The following is an 18,566-nucleotide window of genomic DNA, read 5'->3' as shown; positions in this document are numbered from 1 at the left end:
TGCACAGTTTATGTGAGAGAGAGAGAGAGAGAGAGAGGAAACATAACACAATCACAATCTAGAAAAAGGAATGAAAGAGTGCATATGTATGAAAGATGCATGAACATGTGACATGCTAAAAATAAATTTCATCATTGGTTGAAACCCAATCCAAACCTACTAGAACACATCTAGATGCATGAAACATTATTAAAATGCTAATGAAATGCAATGTATGATCATATATCATCAAATACACAAATCCCAACCCAAAAATACAAGAAAAACTCAAAAACCCCAAAACCTAGGTTTAAAATGCATGAATGCATGAAAAAGGGAGAAGATTAGAACACTTACCAAGTGTTTTGATCTTGATCTAGGCCGAAAATGCAGTGGGTGAGAAGATTTGAGAGTGAGAAAGAGTTTTGGGTCAAGAGAGAAAGTTTTCTATCGAGAGAGAAGTGAGAAAATGAAAACCGGATCGCGCCTCAGCTATATATAGAAAAATGCATCTCGATGGATCGAGGAGTTATCGAGATCTATCGAGCACTAAATCTCGACAGATATGAATTTGTCGAGGTGCTGTTGAGGATCTGTCGACAGCAAAAGTACCTTGATGGATTGAGAAGCTGTTGAGAATTTATCGACTAGACAGAAAGTTTCTCGATAGATCGAGAAGCTATCGAGACAAATTCCAGAAAGTTCGATGGATTGAAATTGCGCTAACTTCTGTCGAGAAAAGAAGAAAGAGGAACTTGATAGATATGAAGCTATCGAGGATCTGTCGAGAAGCTGTTGAGCTTAAAGAAAACAGGTTTTTCAAAGAGAGGAAAAACACATAAAGATGAATGCAATAAGCAAGCTACTCAAACATAGATCCAATCAACACATTAAGCTCTCAAAACATCTCTCAGTATATATGCAAAGCATTCAAAAAAGAAAACAAAACACACACACACACACACGCTAAACAAGTCTAACCAATTTTATATTTCAAAAACAAGTTATGACAGTTTAGTGAGCATACATTAACACATGTATTCCTTGTAATGACCAAATCACATTGTACTTGCACATGTATCAAAAGTAGCGAAGAATTTGCGTGTTGTGTGCGAAAACATAGCAAAAGTGCATAAGTGTCTCATATTATGACGATTTGAGATATGAGAAAATCACATACACTCACACACAATCATAGCTGCTTGATGGAGACTATCACCTTCGAAGTACATCCTATAACTCCCACATCTCCTAGAAACATGCTTGCAACCATATTTAAAAGCATTTTGATTCTTTTTTCTTTTGATTTTCTTTGCATATTCTTTTTCTTTTTGAGCATATCATGCATGGGCATATAAGAGAAAGAGAGGAAATACCCAATTATGTAAGCTTAAACATCACAATTTTGCTATGTCGAAGCACACAGATGTTATAAATGATTAGCGGGTTTTAGTAGTGAGATGGTTATTTATGCCTTTCTCTTAAGAGTTTTTAGTCCTTCCCATAAAAAAGAGTGATATAAGTGTTAAGTATAAGAGATCACTTAATCGTACTCATCACAAACACAAGCCACAAAACTCACTTACTTAGTTGTGCATTGAAATGCTCATCTAAGTTACAAGAGATGCAAAGTTTAGAAAACTTTATTTCTATGGCTATCCAAGGTACACAAGTACCAATGTACACAAACATACACTGTTTTTGTATTTTTCTAATTTTTCAATTTTTTTTTAATTTTTATGAAAAAATAATAATAATAAAGCAAAACTGAAAACAAACAAACAAAAACAAGTTGAACAAGGCACAACATAAAACTAGACTAACTCAAAATAAGAAAGCAAAACAAACAAGTATTGCACAAACAAAACAGGAGAGAGAGAAAAAGTGACTAAATCACTTTGAGCCTTTTTCCTTCCACACCTTGGAAGAACCTTTCCTTTGAACAAACCTTTGATCCGGTGGTGAGGGGGAAGAGTTGAAACCATTCAAATTTGAAAGGAACATGAGGGCCTTGTGAAGATTATTCATCTATTTTCTCAAACTTAGACTCCACTAAGTCCTTTTCTTTTTCTATTGTTTTTGTAACCCCTTTAGTAGGATCAACTATAGTAGTGAAGGCATTTAAAATTCCCTCGTCATCACTGTCATCTGACTTAATCTCAGGCTCGGTGTCACTCAAGGTAGCAACAAGAGCCTTGCTTTTCCTAACTGACTTGAGATATGTTGGACATTCTTGTTTCATGTGTCCAAAACCTTGACATTCGAAGCACTTTGGTCCAGAGGAAATAGTGTACTGACTGCCATCCTTAGCATTATTCTTTCCTCTATCTTGGCTCTTGAATTGAGACAAACTGGATTACTTACGATCTCTATCAAATCCTTTCGCATTGGCATTTTTCACGAACTTCTTGAACTGCCTAGTGATGTAGGATTTCATTTTGGAATCTTCATCATCTGAAGACTCATCAGTCTTATTACTTTTGGCCTTTAGTGCCATGCTCTTGCCTTTACTTCCTTTCCCGATTCTAGTCAAACCTAATTCATAGGTTTGAAAGTTGCCAACCAGCTTTATCAAAGGAATAGAGTCAATATCCTTTGATTCTTCAATGGTAATGATCTTGGCATGAAATCTCTCAGGTATAGACCTTAGCACATTTCTTACAACCTTGGGTTCGGGAATGATTTCTCCAAAATTAAAGGCTAAGTTGACTATGTCCTTTAGCTTGGCATAGAACTCATCAAATGACTCATCCTCCTCCATTTTTATCTCCTCAAAGCTGGTAGTAAGCCTTTGGAGTTTTGAATCCTTGATAGCTCTAGTTCCTTCATAAGTTATCTGGAGGATAATCCATGCTTTCTTAGTAGTTTCAGTTGATGATATCTTTTTGAATTTCTCATTAGTCACTGCACTGAATAGTGCATTCAATGCTTTGTTGTTGAAGTTTGTCGCTTTGATCTTGGCATCATCCTAATCAGCTGACGCTTCCTTTGGCTTAGTCCAGCCAACCTCCACAGCTTACCAAACCTTTTCATCTAAAGACTGCATGCGTACTTTCCAGTATGCATAGTTAGTGCCATCAAATAATGGATCACACAGCAAAGATTAAACCTAATTAGAGTGTGCCCACTCTGATACCACTTGATAGGGTAAGAATGTATTGACCCCTTTGGTAAATTAATCAATTAATTAGCCAAGTGAATTAATTAGATTCAATTTCATGCAATAAGCGTGGTAATACAAACAAATCACCAACTAAGTTAATGCAGCGAAAAATAAATTTGACACAGGTGATTTGTTTACGAATGGGGAAAACCATCAAGGCAAAACCCCACCGGGTGAATTTAAGGTCACTACTCCCGAGAATCCACTATTATCAAAACAAGCGGTTACAAGTAAAAGGAATCTTAGTACCTAATACTAACCTACAGTTGAACTTTTACCCCAATACCCAATTGGACTTGTAATGTAGCGGCAAAGTTCTTCAGTTCATCCAACAATGAATATCAAGAAGCTCTTTAGTTACAAAACCCTTAATGCAAAGACATAGTAGCTTTTAGAGAGAATATGATGAATTAGGGCAAATTGTCTCCGGTCACAACATGCATGTATAATCACTTTGCATCAAGTTGCATCATCTTGTGATGGCCCTTAAAATAATTCTTGTATATGTTTAGGGTTGTGAGAAAAGAAACTGTACACAAATACACATGGATATGTGTGAAATCAGATCTGGAAATTCTAATTTTGTAATTCTCGATAGATACAGTTGCTGTCGAACTTCTGTCGGACTTCAACATTAAACCTCAATAGATATGATTTTGTTGAGTTATTTGTTGAGATTTAATGAACAACACTTCTTCACTTGTTTCTTGGACAAATTTGCATGGTTTCAATACCAAACTTGAACTCTTGTTCTTTGAAGCACTAAACCCATTCTCGATCTATCCAAATACAAGTAAAATGCGTTTTGTCAAAGAATTAGCCAATTTACATCACATATGTTTCTAACACTTCCACATATGTCTTAACAATAGCTTAATTAAGGGCCAAACTATAGACTTGATAATTAACAAATAAAAACAAAAATCTTCCTTACAATTGCTTAAATGACTGACCTAGGCTGGCACTGACCAAGACAGATTAAGACGAAGATATAATTGTTGGTCATTGTGTATCTCCTACGTCTACAAGCATATATGATGTATATAACCTTAATTTGAGTTTGACTTTTCAACAAACAATAACATGCATGAAATTGGAAATTGCCTCAGCTGCCAGCTTCCATTCCATGTTACAATATTGCAGAAAGAAGAATAAATATTATTAAATATATTTTCAGGTCCCGTTAATTGTTAAACCCGATTCCTAATTAAAAAGAGGATTTTCAATCTCCATCATTTTATTATTATTATTATGGGAATCTCCAACTATTAATTTTAATATGATGATCAAGTCGTTGTTTCCTGTCACCTCCTAATAAACCAAAAAATTTCACGTTAATTTCCAGGCCATATGATAGTGACGCATATAATAATAGACACCAAACACCGTGCAGAGAAATTATGCCAACTAGATCCCCACAGCCACGCCACGCCACATGTCCAGCTCCAGGGACACCCCTTCTTTTGGGCCAGTAAGTTTCATTAACCCTCTACTGCTTTAGCTTCCTTCAAGTGGATCTATAGATTCTATACCATAATTTTGCTAAATAAAACTGTCATTTTCAACATTTGATTAAAGGAGTAGATTTTATTTTTGAATCCATTTCTAATTACAACGACAAAGTCTTAATGCTCCATAATAATTTAAGAAGAAATGAGGAATATCTATGCTAGGGAAGGACTTTTTCCTTGGAATTGTTTATGGTGCGGTATTGACACGTAATTACCCGTACGGATTTTAAAAGTAATGCTAACAATGTGGGTCATTTTTATGGTATGAAATTTTGTTTTGTACGTAACAGTAACTCCTTTTCTATCTTAAAAAAAAAAAAAAAAAAAAAAAAAAAAAAAAAAAAAAAAAAACAGATTGTTGGGGTCCCCTATTGTCTTGCCTCTTAAATTGAAATACTAGTTCCACTTTTAAATGGCGATTGGGGAGGAGAGATTTAAACACTAAATATATCTGTATGCTAAAAATGTCAATTGAGTTACAAGCTATTAGTTGTAATATACCTATTTTATCTTAACAATTACTCCTATATAGTTCAAATCCTATTCTATATTTAAACACTCTATTAAATCTTTTCATAATTAAAATAAAATACTATTAATAGCTGTCATAAGTATTTATTAATAACTACTATAACCATTAAATTTCATATTTAGGAAACAAATAAAAAATATTTTCTAGTGAGTAAATAAATAAAAGCTATTAATAACTACCATTTTTTACGAGACCAAATAATTACCATACTTGTTGAATTTCATATTTTTAAAAAAAGTACAAAAGAAAACAATAAATATTTTATTGAATTTCATATTATATTTTCAATAAATAGCGGAATATATAATTCTATATACAAAACAATCATAATAAATGCCTACCGCTAGAATATATAGCTCCATATACAAAAATAATTATAATAAATGCCTACCGCTAGAATATATGGCTCCATATACAAAAATAATTATAACAAATGCCTTCTAGTAATTACAATAATTATTAGATTTCATGTTTAGACAAAAAAAAGGAGTAAAAAAAATCATATTATGTTGAACTTTTCAGTACATTGCACAGGTTATTGATTAGTAAATAGTAATATATAAAATAGAAAAACATTTCACTTTTGATTGAAAACTTATAATTTTACCATGTAAGCTTTTGAAACATTATTATGTTAATAATTTTTTTTTCAACTGATTATTTAAACATTATTCAAACATTCCATTAAATCCTTATCACATCATATTTTATTTAAATGGTTGGTTAGATAGTTCTAATACTAACACAATCATATTAAATTGCTTATTGTAGATTCGAGTTAGCTCAACTGATAAAGTCTCTGATGGTTGAATAAGAGATCTAGGGTTCAATCCCTACGTACACCAAAAACTGATTGGTGTCTTGATCTGATGATAAAGAGCCTACACCAAAAATTGATTGGTGTCTTAGTCTGAAAGAACTATCATCAGGAGCGGATGCCATACGTTGAAACTCTTAAAAAAAAAAATTTTAAATTGCCTATTAATAATACCAATTTCATTCATTTCTATTTATACAAAAAAAATAATAGAGAAAAAATTATTATTATTTTTTAATTTTTTCCGTGCAATTACATGAGTTACCAAATAATTATATATTAAACTCAATAAATCATCTCAACAATTAAAAAGAAAAAAAGTAAAGTAAGACAAGAACAAGATTATAAATTTAGGAGAAATATTTTTACACACTTGTTCACATTAACTATATATATATGCAGTGTCCATAATTTCACATGTTTTATCCACAATCTATAAGTGTCTACATTTTTTATTTTTATTTTTTATTTTTATAATATAAGTGTCTGCATTTAATATATGAAGTGGGTGACATGTAATGATGATGTACACTAATGCCTCAAAAATTTTACATATCATTATTCTTAGGTAAACTACGTATTTGGTTTATATTCTTTACAATATATTTCAATTTGGTCCCTAATCTTTTAGTATCATGTCAATTTAGTCTATGTCGTTATATCTTGGATGAAAATTGCTGATATAACAAATGACCAAAATAAATTTTAGTTTATTCTCACATCAATGGAAACTAATTTTTTTATTTTGACTATTAGATATGTCATCAATTTTCATCCAAAAGATAATAATAAATTGACACTGACTAAATTGACACAGTACTGAAAGGTTAGGGACCAAATTGACACAATTGAAAGGTTAGGGATCAAATTGAAATATGGTATATAGGATAGGGATAAAAAACGTAGTTTACCAATATATATATATATATATATTATATTATATTCTATATTTAAAAACTCAATTAAATTCTTTCCATAACTGAAATAAAAAAAAATCAATAAATGTCATAATTACTTATTAATAACTACCATAATATATACATATATAAATGATATATTCTATATTTAACCACTCCATTAAATTCTTTCCATAACTGAAATAATTAAAAAAAAAAACTATTAATAAATGTCATAATTACTTATTAATAACTACCATAATTATTAGATTTTCTATTTATAAAAAAAATAGAAATAAAAAATATTTTTTAGCGAATAAATAAAAAAAAATTAATAACTACCATTTTTGTTTACCAAAATATTAATAACTACCATAATTTTTGAATTTCAAATTTAAACAAGAACTTAAAAAAAAAATCACATTTTATTAAATTTCAGATTATATTTTTTATAAATGGTAGAATATATATACAAAAACAAATATTTTTACACACATTCTTTTTCTGAATGAAAAAAAGAAGAAGAAGAAGAAGAAAACAAATCTTAACAACAAAAATATTGGCTATCATAAATGGTAAATCCCAAATGTGTAACATCCATAAGTGTATATCTATCTATACTATTTAAGGGGTTTCCCCTATTTGGACCGGATTTTTTTTTTGTTCCAAAATACCCCTATTTTCCTAAGTTTAAATAGAGACAAAACTAAAGGATAATTTGGTAAACCTAAGTCTTTTAACTCTTGCAAAAACATTGCCTATAAAATAGGACCACTCCCTTTTGGTTTTCAAATTCAAATTGAACTTCAAATTTTTTTCTTTTTTACAATTTCAAACCTTAAAAAAAAATTCCTAAATTTTAGGATTTTAGAATCCTATGCTATGATAGACTACTAACTAACACGGTTTTTCAATTTTAAAAAATAAAATAAAATAAACACACGTTTTAGATATTCCCACCTCCCCCTAAAAGTTAGCCTATTAGTATTATTATTATCTATACTATTATTTAAGAGGTTTCTTCTGTTTGGATTCCTCATTTTTTAGTTCAAAAATGTCTCTACACCTTTATGTTTAAATAAAGACAAAACTAAAGGACAATTCGGTAAAAATGCAACTCTAACTCCCACTAAAACATTGCCTAAAAAATAAAACTACTCTTCTGTAAATTTTCAAATTGTTTTATCCACTTATAAATTAGATTCATTCTCAAAAAAAAAAAAAAAAACACTTATAAATTAGATTCTTAAAATAAAAATTATATATATAAAATAAAAACATGGGATTTTTTTTTGCTTAAAAAAAAAAAAGCCTCATCACACGCGAGGAACTGCCTATTAGTATTTAGAAACAACTATCTTCATGATTTTATAAATTTATTTTTAAAGAAAAGAAAAACCCACGTCTTGGGTTTTTCTCCTAAAAGTTAGCCTATTATTTAGAAGCAGTTTTCTCTATGACTTTATAATTTTATCTTTAAAGATAACTTCCCCCAAGTATCATTTTTCTTTTTCAAAATTGGCATATAATGCTTACAGAGTCCTTATGAACGGTTGGCATTTTTTTTTTCCTTTGCATTTTATTTTATATTTTGCAACTATATTCTAAACCAATTAATTCTTTATTTTCTATATAACAATGAGATGGTGAAGTTGAAGTAAATGCAAAGGAATTTAAGAACCAAACAATTCATTGAGAGAATCCTCATTTGAACGGTTGGTATTTTTTTTCTCCTCCTCATTTTACGTTGTTGAATTACGTTTCGCGTTTTGATCTGATATTTACTAACACAGAAATTATTATCTTCTGAAGTCTAAAGCTTAGAAGCTACGATTCTAAAGAAAAATTTTCACCCTAGGAGAATAGAAACACCATTTTCTTCTAGGTCCAACGACAGGCAGCTCCAAAGAAGGTACTTTAGTCTCTCATCTCTTAAATTCACTCCATATTCATTGCAATTTATCTTACATCTTATGTGAATGCTCTACGCAATGATTCATGTGATAATATATTTATCCTTTTAACTTCGTGTTACTGATTTACTAGCTATCAAATAATAGTCATGTTACATTGTTTCCAAAAAACAAAATCGTGATATATTTAATGCTTACATTACATTAGTTGTTTAAATCATATTGGCCTTTGAGTATGCACTCACACACGTGCTTAGAGGCTCTTCTATTTTTTGGTAAAAGTTAATAATTTGCATTAATTATAAATTGGGATTACTATATTTTTCAATTACAAAAATACCTAGGAGTGTAATGAGTGTTATCTATGGAGAAATGTTAATAATTTTAATATTTGGTATAAACGCATAACACTTATCACATCCCTAAGTATTTTTGTGATTAAAAAATATAGTAATTTTAATTTATAATTGATACAAATTATTAACTTAAAAAAAAAAAAAAAAGCGTATGAGGCTAGTACATATTAAATGGGTGATAACTGATACGCTACGAGGATGTACAGTAACGCCAACGCCTCCAATAATTAATGCAGGTGGTAAATCTGTCTTTTTCAGCTTATTATAATTATTGCAAAAGGGTAACAACAGTCATTTTAACAGAAAAGTGGAAACCGAAAAATGGTTAATGCCTCAGTTCGCAGCAGTCGGTTCAAACTTTTTGTCTGCGAAAGCCTTGGCGGCTTTACATGTAAAACTTTGTACTTGAGGATTGACCTTCTCCTTCTCTTCCCTATATACATTATCCTCAATTTTAAAACATTATTAAGCCTTGTCTTTTTTTTTTTTTTTTAATCTGGGTTTTCGTGGAAACTCAGGGTAGGCTCTTATGCATTCGGTTATATATTATTATTAATTAATCTCATTGGCATTGAATTGTTTTCCCTGTTTCAAAGTTCATCTCCTTCACTTTCGGGGGATTCTAATTCTTCTCTCAGATCTGATAGCAAGGTTAGTCAATGCTCTCTGAGCCAATTACCTTAACTCACTCTCTTGCATTGTTTTTTGTTCGTTCGGTTCAATTATCAACCTGTTTTATGATTTGGTGAGGTGGGTTTTGGTCATTCTATGATTTTAATTTATGAGGTTTTGTTTATTCTTTGGAATTTGCCACTTTTTTATTTGGTGTTATTCTCTGTTCAGTGTCATTAGAGATTAATGGGGTTGATATAAATCATCAATTATTTTAATGCTTCTCTAATTGGGTTTGTGTGTGTGCCTATATATTTTATATTACATTTGTGTTTGGTATAGGGCTGATTAGTTCTTTTTTTTTTTTTTTTTTTGGTGGTTATATAGATCCTGAGAGTGAAGAAGAAGGGCTTGTTTATGTAAACTTCTCACAGATAATTCCGGGTTTATCACAGAAGAAATACTTTTGAGATATGTTATCTATTCATAAAATGAACTGCTCATGGACTTTGGTAGCAACAATTGCTTCAATTTTGGCATTGGTTTCAGTAATTCATCTATTCTTGTTTCCTTTGGCGCCTTCTTTGGATTACTTTAGTCAAGCTCAGAGCTCTTGTGTCCCAGTTAATGGATCATCACAAGCGCCAACCAATGATGTTAGGGAAGCTCTACAGCCAGTTGCTGATTTAGATCATCGGTTTCCAGCTGGCTTGCACAATGAGGTTGTCTATCACAGTGCGCCATGGAAGGCTGAGATTGGGCGGTGGCTTTCTGGTTGTGATTCGGTTGCTAAGGAAGTCAGCATTGTTGAGGTGATGAGTAATGATTTTGCTGATAGAGTTGACTTCCCTTACTGTAATACACATTTGTACTTGGTGTGTGTGTGTTTAAGGCCGTCAACAACTTCACTTCCACTTTGGAAGCATATGTCTCTCTATAACTAATTATTCTGTTGGCAGATGATAGGTGGCAGTAACTGCAAAAACGACTGTAGTGGTCAAGGCGTTTGTAATCATGAATTAGGACAATGTCAGTGCTTTCATGGATATACAGGTCAGTATCATTTTGTTTTTCATGTTTCATATAATTGATTTGATTACGAAGTGAGTAAGAAACAGCAAATAGAAAAGGTTGCTCTTCCAATTTATTATCTTTATGGTCAGAAATTATGATTTTGGTGGACTTTTGTGATATAATTTTAAAATACAATATTTTTTTACTGGTAATTTACAGATGTATATTGTGGGTCTTGAACCCCAAACCTTGCCCTCCACCTTGCTCTTACTAGTAGAGAAGATGGCATTCGAGCTAGAAGCTCATTGGCCTTTATAAAACACAATGATTAGTTAAAGTGTCCTGGTTGAAGCACCAACAAAATTTATAGATAGATTAGATTTCTCTTCAAAAAAATTTCAAAAATATTACACTTGAATAATTTATACTTGTATGAATTGAATAGCTAATTCATTTGTCTCTGTAATATTTTGTAGCTTCTCAGTGATTGAATATGAGAACTTAATAATGCATAAAGATTAGGAGTTCTCTCTTTGGTTCATATTAATCTGAATGACTAAAGATTGAGGTTTTGGCATTAGGCAGATACTAGATGTTATTAATACCAGCCTTTTAGCCAATTATTGTTCAAGGAAATTGTCAAAGTTGATCTCCATGATGAAAGATCACGCATTCCAATCTTTTATAGACCTTATCTTTTGGTGTCTCCAGCATTTTATTTTTTTGTTAATAAACATATTAGTATAATGGTATTTAACTTGTGATATTTTTTAGCAAGTTTTTCTTTGTATGGTTTAGAATTTTGGAGGTTTCATTTTTTCACTCGGCAGCTATCACGGTGTTTTCCCCTTGTTTTACATTTAATTTTTTAAGGAATGTAGAGTTTGATTGTAGTCAATCATCATTGTTATTTAGCACCAATTTTTTTAATCTCACCAAATCACTTAGAAGAAATATTTCAAATAGCATTACTAATAAAGAATAGTTACAAATCTTCGTGGGATTTGTCTTTCAATTGCATCTCTCTCCTTCTTTCTTCTTTTTTCCCCTCCTTTTGTCTAGTCTATGTTTGCATCTTCAATGACAAAATTTAATCTGTGTTTTGTTCTCAAAAAAATAATTCCCATGAATACATTTTTATACCAGTCAAATAAAACTTCCTCAATTTTTAATATTCTAAAAGTGTTGTCACCTCTCTGGCTCTCTCACACCCCAACGGAGGAGAGAAAAAAAAACTCCTGGTCAATTGTTTTAAATATAAAATGTGCTTCAGTATTGCACAACCCAGAATCAAAATTAATGTTTCCATTTGACAAATTATATTGTTACTTTATACATAATGTCTGCTGCTGCAACAGGAGAAGGATGCTCTGAAAGACTGCATTTGGGTTGCAACCTTCCACAATCACCAGAACAACCATATGGGCGATGGGTTGTCTCAATTTGTCCTGCTTATTGTGACACAACAAGAGCAATGTGCTTCTGTGGAGAAGGCACAAAATACCCAAATCGTCCAGTGGCAGAGGCTTGTGGGTTTCAATTTAAGTAAGTCTAGTCTAATTCCTAAGAAAGGCTATTTTATTAGCAAATATCCTTAGTTGCAAAGTATTAAAATACAACTCCTTAACATCTGTTGCAGATTGCCTTCTGAACCCGGTGCACCCAAACTGAGTGATTGGACAAAACCTGACCTGGATAATATCTTTACAACCAATGGTAGCAAACCAGGATGGTGTAATGTTGACCCAGCTGAAGCATATGCTTCCAAGGTGAAATTCAAAGAGGAATGTGACTGCAAATACGATTGTACCTGGGGGCGTCTCTGTGAAACGCCTGTGCTATGTACTTGCATTAATCAATGCTCTGGACATGGACATTGCCGTGGTGGATCCTGTCAGGTAAAGTTTTTGCTTTTTTATATAATTCATCAATCTTTGGTTTCTGATATATGCTTTAGAGGGAAATGAAACTTTGTCAACAATCTTTTTGTATCTATAGGCTGAAGTAGAGAGTGGAAATAGCATAAGTTGGTCAGGAGTTATTCATGACATATTAATAGATTATACGCATTTAAGATATATAATATGCACAGTGAAATGTCCCATAACTCAATTTTCCTTCAAATGTAATTTGACTTTGTTGTTTATGACCCCGAGATTTCTAATATTCAATTTAACTCATTTTTAACCTTTTTCGCCTTCTGTTTTTCTCTCTCTAATTTATCTGTCTACTGCCTAAACTAAATCTAGTCTATACCTCAGTGTGACAATGGCTGGTACGGAATAGATTGCAGTATTCCATCTGTTAAATCATCTGTAAGAGAGTGGCCTCAATGGCTTCGACCAGCTCAGGTTAATGTTCCTGACAATGCACACCTCACAGGGAAAGTCACCAATCTCAATGCTATGGTGAAAAAGAGAAGACCCCTGATATATGTTTATGACTTGCCCCCAGGGTTCAACAGCCTTCTTCTTGAGGTGAAGATGAGCAATTTTTGATTTCTTGATCGATGCCAACAATACGTTTTTATTTAAATTTCTTAGTTGGTTGGGTGTTGTAGGGCCGCCATTTTAGATTTGAGTGTGTAAACAGATTATATGATGACAAGAATGCAACATTGTGGACAGATCAGCTCTATGGTGCTCAGGTATCACTTGAACTGAGATTAACTCTAATCAACTTATAACATTAAGAATTGCCTAGAATTTGTTGTCATGTGATGCTGCTTGTTTGCAGATGGCACTCTATGAAAGTATCTTAGCTAGTCCATATCGAACATTGAACGGTGAAGAAGCAGATTTTTTCTTTGTTCCTGTCCTTGATTCATGCATAATAACTCGTGCTGATGATGCTCCTCACCTAAGCATGCGGGTACACTTTCTGCAGCTGTTTCACACATGCGACTTAGATTCCCTCTTTTGATCTGTGTGTGTGTACATACCTCTGTTTGTGCATGTATATGGTGCTTTAGCAGACCTTTTGATACAAACATCTGTGAGTTATTGACATTGCCCAATCCCTTCCTTTTTTTATTTTTTCTTTATAGGTAATTGAAATATTATTGAGTAAAAAGTACATCGTATTCACAATGATGAACACACTATACTTGAAACAATTACATCAAATCAGAAGGAAGTACTAATAGATTCTAGGAAATCAGAAATGGAAATACATCACATATAGCCCCAAATTCGAGACCACTCAAACAAAGTCCCAACTAGCAAAGACTTCAAATGATCTAAGGGTCTCTCAATGTCTTCAAAAGTACAGGTATTGCACTCCTGCGGAATTACCACATTAGACAAGCTGGTACCATATTCCAAATATTTGAAAACTGTTTCCCAACTAATTCATACATGCAAATAGTAGAGAAGTGATTGTCTTTGGCATCACCCATTGAATCCCAAATATCAGAAAAACTTCACTCCACAAAGCATTAGCAAACATACAATGGATCCATAGCTTCCCCATCATAGCAACACAAGCAACACCAATTAACTAGGGGCAATCCCCTCTTAACAAGATTATCAATGGTAAGAATCCTACCCCAAGCTGCTGTCCATAAAAAGAAAGACACCCTTTTAGGTGCCTTTACACACTAAATGCTCTTCCAAGGGAAATAAATGGTAATAGGATAACAAGAGCGCACATAAAAAACACCTGTAAGTACTAGTGTGATTATAGCTCAATATTTTTGTGCTTTTTCTTAGGAATTCTATTCAACCTTATTTTTACCTTTTAGAACCTTAAAGGTAAGGTGTCTGTGGCCATGTGTGCACAATATTTTACATTTGGTGTTTTATCTTTTGCTTTTGTTCAGTTGTATGTGTGATTCCATTGTTAAGTGAATATTTGCTGAACTTTTCAGGAACATAGAGGCTTGAGGAGTTCTCTCACTCTGGAATTTTATAAGCTGGCTTATGATCACATTGTTGAGCAGCATCCTTACTGGAATCGTTCATCAGGAAGAGACCATATTTGGGTATGTTGTACATTCTTCAATCCATGCCAATGAGCTCTTGCTCAAACTATACTTGCTTCTCCCATAAGAATGGGAGATGAGGTTGTGCGTTCAAAACCCATTGGGGCCACGGGTAACTTATGAAAAAAAATGGAAACCCATATATTAGTAATTTAGTATTACCAGTGAAAGAAAATAGAAGAAGAGAGTTATTATTATTATTATTAATCTTTTGCTTGTGGTCAAGTATTAAACAGTGTATGCTAATGATTTCACCTTATATCTGAAGGCAGTTTTTCTCATGGGATGAAGGTGCTTGCTATGCCCCTAAGGAGATATGGAATAGCATGATGTTGGTTCACTGGGGTAACACAAATTCAAAGCATAACCATTCAACAACAGCCTATTGGGCTGACAACTGGGACAGCATTCCTTCCGATAGAAGAGGCAACCACCCATGCTTTGACCCTGATAAAGATCTTGTGCTCCCTGCTTGGAAACGTCCTGATGGTGTTGCATTAAGCTCAAAACTTTGGGCTAGGTATACATTTCATTGAAAGCATTGAATCACCTTTTTCTTCTTAATTTTTTTGGCTTGGTTACATAATGCAGACCTTTTTCAAAATTTCCTTACATGCAAGTGAAAAATGTCACTTTCAATGATTCATTTTCAGGCCACGAGAGAAGCGAAAGGCACTGTTCTACTTCAATGGAAATCTAGGGCCAGCTTACCCAAATGGAAGGCCAGAAGATTCGTAAGTTGACTGAAGTGCTATTCTGGAAATTTCAAGTGGTCCAGTTGGTTTCAAATGACATGTGGAAATCTGTCCGGAGTGTCAAAATTGGCCAATTTTATTTTTGCTATTTCTTTTTCCCTTCCATTGTGTTACTTTTTTTCCCCTTTAAACACATTAAGTTATACATTTTGAAGAACTTAAATCTACACTTTCTGCTTCATATTTAATAAGCATGCATTGTGTGGTCTAGATGGTGGTAGTCTTCAGCTGGTTGAGTTTCTGGTTCTGCAAACAGGATAAAATAATGTGATAATTTTCAAAGATATAATAAAAGTCTGGTGATATTTATGCAGGTATAGCATGGGAATCAGACAGAAAATAGCAGAGGAGTTTGGATCAAGCCCTAACAAGGAAGGGAAGCTTGGGAAACAGCATGCGGAAGATGTAATTGTGACACCACTCCGTTCTGAAAATTATCATGAGGCTTTAGCCAGTTCTGTATTCTGTGGCGTATTTCCTGGAGATGGTTGGAGTGGACGTATGGAAGACAGTATTCTGCAAGGGTGCATTCCTGTGGTCATTCAGGTAGTATGGGCCTGCGTCTTGTTTCTCTGCCAACTTGGTAGCCATCAAACATCTAAACATCCAACACTTCATCATTGACTGCAAGCTGCTTGCCAGCTTGCAGCTCTAGGAAACCAGCTTATAGATTACTGCCCAAGAAATCTGGTTTGACAGTGACTACTGGCTTCCTGTCATATTATGAGATTGCTTTAGGTGATCCTAATTTGAAGGGCTAATGTGTCATTGTGTGTCAAAAAGGCATAAGCCCTGTGTAGCTGATTATGGCTTTAGAGTTTATTTGGCACAGTGCAATGAAGCTCTTCAAACAGGACTAATTAACAGGCTTGGACCTAATTGGATTTAGTTTAGTGATTTTAAGTAGCTCAATCTTGTCTACTGCATTACTGTAGTAATGACTAATGAGTGAATGCTAGAAACTTGGGAGAGGTTAGGCACACTGCTTTAGTATATTTGTTAGTTACTTATCTGCCCCAGTATATTAATTGGGTGTTGGTTTCTATCCCAATCCAAGTCTGGTGAAACTACTGCTGTGAGACTGTCTTGCATTGCTCAAATTTCACATCATGGTTTTCCTGTTTGTTTGAATATGCCCATACACACACACACTCACACAAGAACTTTATAGTATGAAATTTTTGAAAGATCAAACAAAATTTTAGAATATGGGGGCAGTCGGCCTTTGTGAAATAGTTTTTCACTTTTTGTTTTGTTTTGGTTTTTATTTTTGGGGGGCTAGGATGGGATTTTCCTGCCATATGAGAATGTGCTCAACTATGAAAGCTTTGCTGTTCGGATACGTGAAGATGAAATTCCAGATTTGATAAAGATTCTCCGGGTAATTTCTTTTTGATAATTTGATATGAACTTAGGATTAACAAATATTGTAAATTAAAGTTGACTGTTTGGAGTCCTTTTGCTTCTTCTAGGGATTCAATGAGACAGAAATAGAATACAAGCTCGCAAATGTTCAGAAAATCTGGCAGAGGTTCTTGTATCGTGATTCTATGATGCTCGAAGCTGACAGGCAAAAAACTGCTTTTGGTCACGTTGAGGATTGGGCAGTTGAGTTGTTACAATTAATTGAGGATGATGTTTTTGCCACATTTGTACAGGTATGCTTCTTCCATTGACAAATACAAAGAACATTTTTACGTGATTTTGGACATTTAGAAACATGAATTTAAATTTAGAAACAATGCCAGATTACTTGTTGTGAGCATATAACTCTTAATTGCAAACTGAAATTTCATCTATATGTGCGTTTATGTATGTTTGCATGTCTGTATCTGAGCCGACTGACCTTTTATTCTTGTCTTTACAAGGTTTTGCATTATAAGTTACATAATGACCCTTGGAGGCAACATATACGTCTAGAAAAAGAGTTTGGGTTACCTAGAGAATGTTTGATTGGAACCAATTGAAGAGCTTTGGTCAATTTAAGAGATTGCTACAGCTGAAGAGCTTGTAAGGTAAAAAAAGAAAAAAAGAAAAGAATAAGAAAACATGATCTCTCCTTATTTTTTGTGTGTTCAGAATCAGATTCAAAGCACTCAAGGCTCGAACAGATAGTATTGCACAGTTAGACACCACCTGAAAGCTAAGTTCTCTGTTTGATATGCCAATCTAAAGCCAATTTTCTAAGCAATGGGGGACACATACAGATTCTTTTTTCCCTTTCCAAAATAATGCATACATTTGAGATATATTTCGACATCTTGTTCCAGCTCATTGTAGTTAGGAAAGTGTAAGAATAGTCATTAATTTTTTTTCTTTTCTAGTTTATGTTAGCATTAAAGGAAGAAAAATTATGAAGTGGTGTACCGAAAGCTAAAGGATGATTTGTGAGTTGTGATGTTTATGGTGTTACCAGCGAATTATTTATTTTTTTCTATCTTATATTCCCATTCCCTCTTCTATATTTGTTCAATGACAAAGTTTTAAGTACAATTTCCTGAATGTTGTACCTTAAGCTTCTCAATTAAAATCATGTCACCTTAGAAGTTGTAATTATACACAAGGTTTTAATCATGTCACCTTAGAAGTTGTAATTATACACAAGGACGTGTGTTGACCAATAAACCAATGGGCCATATGGTTGTGCTACATTTTGTCAGCAAAATATATGGTTGAATATAGTTGGGAACTTAAGACTTAAGAAATTTTACCTAAGTTTTGCCGTATGCTCAAATCCTTATAAGATTATAGACTTAGTTAGCAATTCTATGATTGGATCATTCCATCAAAGAAAAATGGCACGCATTAAACGCAGATTTATTTTATTGCCTCTCATAAGCTTTTCTCAATTTAAAAGATCACTCTTGAACTTATCATTCTTGCATAAAATATGAGGAAAATTACAATTTATTATGTGGGTTTCCACTATCACAATTTAATTCATAAATTATCATATTAGGAATAAATAAATTAATAAAGAGATCATTAGAATTCCATCCAAATTAACAAATCTATCATTTTACGGATGAATTTACA

General features: G+C 33.0%; 1 protein-coding gene across 1 annotated transcript; it reads left to right on the top strand.

Annotated features, from left to right (window-relative positions):
- Positions 1–9,517: 9,517 nt before the first annotated feature.
- LOC115953320 lies at positions 9,518–17,990 on the top strand. The gene is made up of 16 exons (XM_031070925.1): positions 9,518–9,558; positions 9,764–9,818; positions 10,167–10,591; positions 10,739–10,832; positions 12,152–12,338; positions 12,433–12,691; positions 13,055–13,270; positions 13,354–13,440; positions 13,530–13,664; positions 14,662–14,775; positions 15,048–15,295; positions 15,429–15,509; positions 15,845–16,076; positions 16,813–16,911; positions 17,003–17,188; positions 17,399–17,990. Exons 3-16 carry the CDS (start codon positions 10,253–10,255, stop codon positions 17,495–17,497), a joined length of 2,376 nt encoding a protein of 791 aa, XP_030926785.1. The 5' UTR covers positions 9,518–9,558; positions 9,764–9,818; positions 10,167–10,252; the 3' UTR covers positions 17,498–17,990.
- The last annotated feature ends 576 nt before the right edge of the window (positions 17,991–18,566 follow it).

The sequence above is a fragment of the Quercus lobata genome, chromosome 7 (genome assembly GCF_001633185.2).
Source record: "Quercus lobata isolate SW786 chromosome 7, ValleyOak3.0 Primary Assembly, whole genome shotgun sequence".
Classification (NCBI taxonomy): domain Eukaryota; kingdom Viridiplantae; phylum Streptophyta; class Magnoliopsida; order Fagales; family Fagaceae; genus Quercus; species Quercus lobata.
The sequence above is the reverse complement of the archived record's forward strand: the minus strand, read 5'-3'. Positions and strand labels throughout refer to the sequence as shown.